Raw genomic sequence first — 3,887 nt, 5'->3', positions numbered from 1 at the left:
CCATTTTGTAGGTGTTTACCACCCTCATTCAGTATCTCCTTTCCATTACTGCTTTCATAGCCTTTCTAGTGCCTCATGGGGTGTGTAGACTTTATGCTTAACTATGGTTTGCTGGTCCTTAAAGTCTTAACATAATGCTCAGAACCTTCACCCATGAGATTTCAAAGCAATTAGTCATTGGAAAAAAGTCGATAGTATTCAACTTTTCCACACACTCCTAGCCAGAATGCTACAGGGATTTTGAAACCTGTGTTTTCACATCATGACTCATCACCCTATCTTCCATACAAAACATCTTTCCAGATAGTAAAGGGAATCCCCACCCCATACCCCCGGACTTCTAGTAAAAGTTTATCTTTGCCAGTCCAGAGTGCCCTCTTTTTGCTTATCTTTCCATATCCGGTCTTAACTCTGGGGTAATTGGGAGGAATCATGCTACTCAAAAGATCTCCAAAAAGGGAAAGGGTCGCTGTAAAGCCAATACTTGCCTACTCGGTGACTCCTAGGGAGATGGACAATTTTCCTTCTCAAGTGATTTGCAAAAGGAGCCAGTCCAGCTATTCTCAAATTGGCCAATCTAGTAGACTCTGTTCTCCCTTGAGAAAATGGAGATCCAGCTTTCCAATTGGCTTGGGCACTCCAAAAAAGTGTCCCTTTGTCTGTTGTTCAGATTTTCATAGGGAATAGAATCTGCCTTCTATGAAAATCTACACTTTAGGTTTGATGAGGGAGAGATTAGAGTTGAAAATTTGCTTAAGGTTATCTGTGTTTTTCTTGATTATAATCTCTGGCTGTCTAAGGAAGCTCCATACTTTTCTTATCTTTCAAGGTCTACTAAGGCCTTAATTGAGGATTCTAAAGGCTGCAGGTTAATATATTTTTTCAGTTTCCAATTCTCCCCTAAAATAAACGCCTATTCTTAAATTGCCCATCAGTCTGCCAAAGTGTCTTACCTGTCAATGGGTCAGTTTCCATTTCTATTCACTTTTTTTTTCTATTCACAAGTTCCTCTGATGGCATTTATTGAAATTAAATAAATTTGCAGCACACAAGTTACAAATGGTTAGCTAAATTTCATATTTTGCACAATTATACTTATTAGAAAATATTTTGAAGACTAACATATTGATAAGATTCTTTTGACATGATTACTTCTTGTTCCATTCTTCTCTCTCTTTTCTTTCACGTATAACCTTCTTCAAATATGGTTGAAGGTATAATTTGTCCTCTTCATATTTAGTCCACTGGTTTTTAGGCAAGATCTGCTGCCTCATGGACAGGTCCAGAGCTCTCTTGATACGAAACATTCGATCATTATACAGATTCTCTGGAAGCCTCCTTATGGCCTCTTTAACATCTTCATCTTCATAAAGTGTGTCATCACGCATTAATCCAAGTCTGTTGAATCCTGCAGCATTGTAATACCATTTTCGGAGACTCTTGAGCCACTGGCTCGATGCTACAGCAGATGCCCACATCACCATCTTGATCTGGACATTTCCATTCACTTTTAAACTATAAGAGAAGAAGCCCTTTGAAGCACATGCATGTAGAACATTATCATTTTCATTACTGTACCATTAGCATAAATTTAAATTTAAAAATTTTAATTTAAAAAATTAATGAAAAACAAACATTTATTGAATTCTTGATCATAAGGAACATTATTTTTTATTCAAACTAAAGAAAATAGTTAAATTTTATTCACAAAAGTAAGGATAGTGACTGATTTTGTTGGCATAAAGAACTGTAGTGTAAGGAAACTGGTCTGCACCTTCTCTGAAAAATTATAGTTTTAGAGAGTTACACAGAATCCTTAGATCCCTGAGATGCTAGGTGACTGGCTTAGGGTCATACAGCCACAGGGACTTCCATCCAGGTATTCTTAGCTTTCAGGACATGTCACACTGTCTTTCAAAAATTAAAATCCAAAAATGAGAAACAAAAGATCACACTTTTGTTGTAGAGATAAACATGTATATATATACACACACATATATAAATATATATGTATATATATCACAGTCAAATTCTCATTATCTTTAAATAGATAATGAACTAACCTTTGTGATAAATGAGGTGCATCATTTGATATTAGTGTCTATAGCAAATTCTGTAGTTTACAAAATGCATTAACTTGATCTTCACAAACTTTATAAAGCAGATATTCATATTACTATCATTCCCATATTAGACATCAGGAAACAGGTTTGGAAAATTTTTAAATTCATCCTAAATCATGTAGCTAGTATCTAAATCATAACTCACACCCATATCTACTCTTTACCTTATGCTTCATTTCATACCATTTAAAAACACCATAAGGTTTGTTATTTTGTTAAGCATGAAGTGAGTGACAGGATCAGAGGGACCTTAGACATCATCAAGTTTCACCCCCTCATTTTACCCATGTGGAATTGTGTGCCCCAGAAAGTTTTATTTGACTACAGGAATATATTTTTACCTGAATACTTGGTAGTCAAGCAAATTGCTGCCATCTGGGTTGTGGTTTCTTGTTTTCTCCAGTGAGTTACTTCATGAAATTATACTTGTAGCCTCATATTTGACCCAAGTTAATAAATATAACACAATAATGTCACAAACATCATTGAATTAAAGGGTAAAATGTAACTTTATACTAAAAATAAAATTAGAGTAGCCCACAGATCACTAATATCAAAGAAAACTATAACACCTTATTGATTTTTTAAAAATGGTTTCCTATTATATACATTTGAACACAGAAGATGAACTCATATCTCTTACCTTCACTTGCAGGGAAAATTCTGGAATATGACCTTGCCAGCAAATACCAGTGCTATCAAAAAGTTCCGTACTGATAATGAAATTGTCATACTCCAGATCTACCTTCAAGTTACATCATTTGTAGAGAAATCTATGAGGGTACAAGAGGCAGCTAGCTGCACAGTGGATAGAGCACTGAGCCTGAAATCAGGAAAACTTGAGTTCAAATGTGAACTCAGACACTATTTGTGTGACCTTGGTTAAGTCACTTAACCTCTAATTTCCTCAGTTTCTTCAACTGTAAAGTGGCAACTTTACTAATAGTGTGTACCTTTGAGGGATGTCGTGAGGATCAAATGAATTTTTGTAAAATGCTTGGCACATAGTAGGCACTATGTAAGCACTAGCTGCTATCGTTATTATAGTGTTGTAACTTTATTGAATTTATGATACCTTTATCCCTAAGTGTTCCACTTTAAAATTTGATTATTGAAATTAAAAGCTTTTTTACAATTTGAAAGAATTATCTTGGCCATGTGACTTGTAGATTCCCAGGTGCCTTGTCTCCCCCATTTGAATCTAAGCTTGTTGAAAATTGGGACTGTCTTGCTTCTCCATTGTATCTCTAGTGCTTTTCACATATAAAGCATCTATTAATTTTTTGTTGTTTATCTGTGTATCTATTTATTTGTGCATTTATTTCTTTATTCACTTATTCATTCATAGACTCTGAGATCCCCTTCAGTTCTGAAACTCTAAGATCCTGTGATACCAAATGAAGAAAGTGGAGGAGCCCAAAGAACAATATATGCAACAATTTCAACAATGCAAACTATGACAAAATTAAAGAGCAATAAAATCAGGTAGACTAGTACAGAACATTAGTACCAAAATACTGAAAGCATACATTTCTTTTCTTTTAATAAAAGGCAATGGACAAAAATGAAAACGACATGGGATAATCTCTCTTTTAGCCAGCTTTGCTTAATTGTTTTCAGAAATATTTTTGTGCATGTTTCTTGCTTGTATCTACTGGACCAAAAAAGGTTATTAGCAATAAAGCAGGAAAGCAAAATAGAATACTATACAAAAGTCTGAACTCTGTCAATCAGCGGAAATGCAGTTATTTATTCTTGTTTATC

At 34.7% G+C, this 3,887-nt stretch overlaps 1 protein-coding gene across 1 annotated transcript; it reads right to left on the bottom strand.

Annotated features, from left to right (window-relative positions):
• Positions 1-1,139: 1,139 nt before the first annotated feature.
• On the bottom strand, positions 1,140-1,484 carry LOC123231383 (cytochrome b-c1 complex subunit 7-like). Its single transcript, XM_044657639.1, has one exon. The coding sequence runs from the start codon at positions 1,482-1,484 to the stop codon at positions 1,149-1,151; it is 336 nt and encodes a 111-aa protein (XP_044513574.1). The 3' UTR covers positions 1,140-1,148.
• Between the last annotated feature and the right edge of the window lie 2,403 nt (positions 1,485-3,887).

This window comes from Gracilinanus agilis, chromosome 1, assembly GCF_016433145.1.
Source record: "Gracilinanus agilis isolate LMUSP501 chromosome 1, AgileGrace, whole genome shotgun sequence".
Taxonomy (NCBI): domain Eukaryota; kingdom Metazoa; phylum Chordata; class Mammalia; order Didelphimorphia; family Didelphidae; genus Gracilinanus; species Gracilinanus agilis.
The sequence above is the reverse complement of the archived record's forward strand: the minus strand, read 5'-3'. Positions and strand labels throughout refer to the sequence as shown.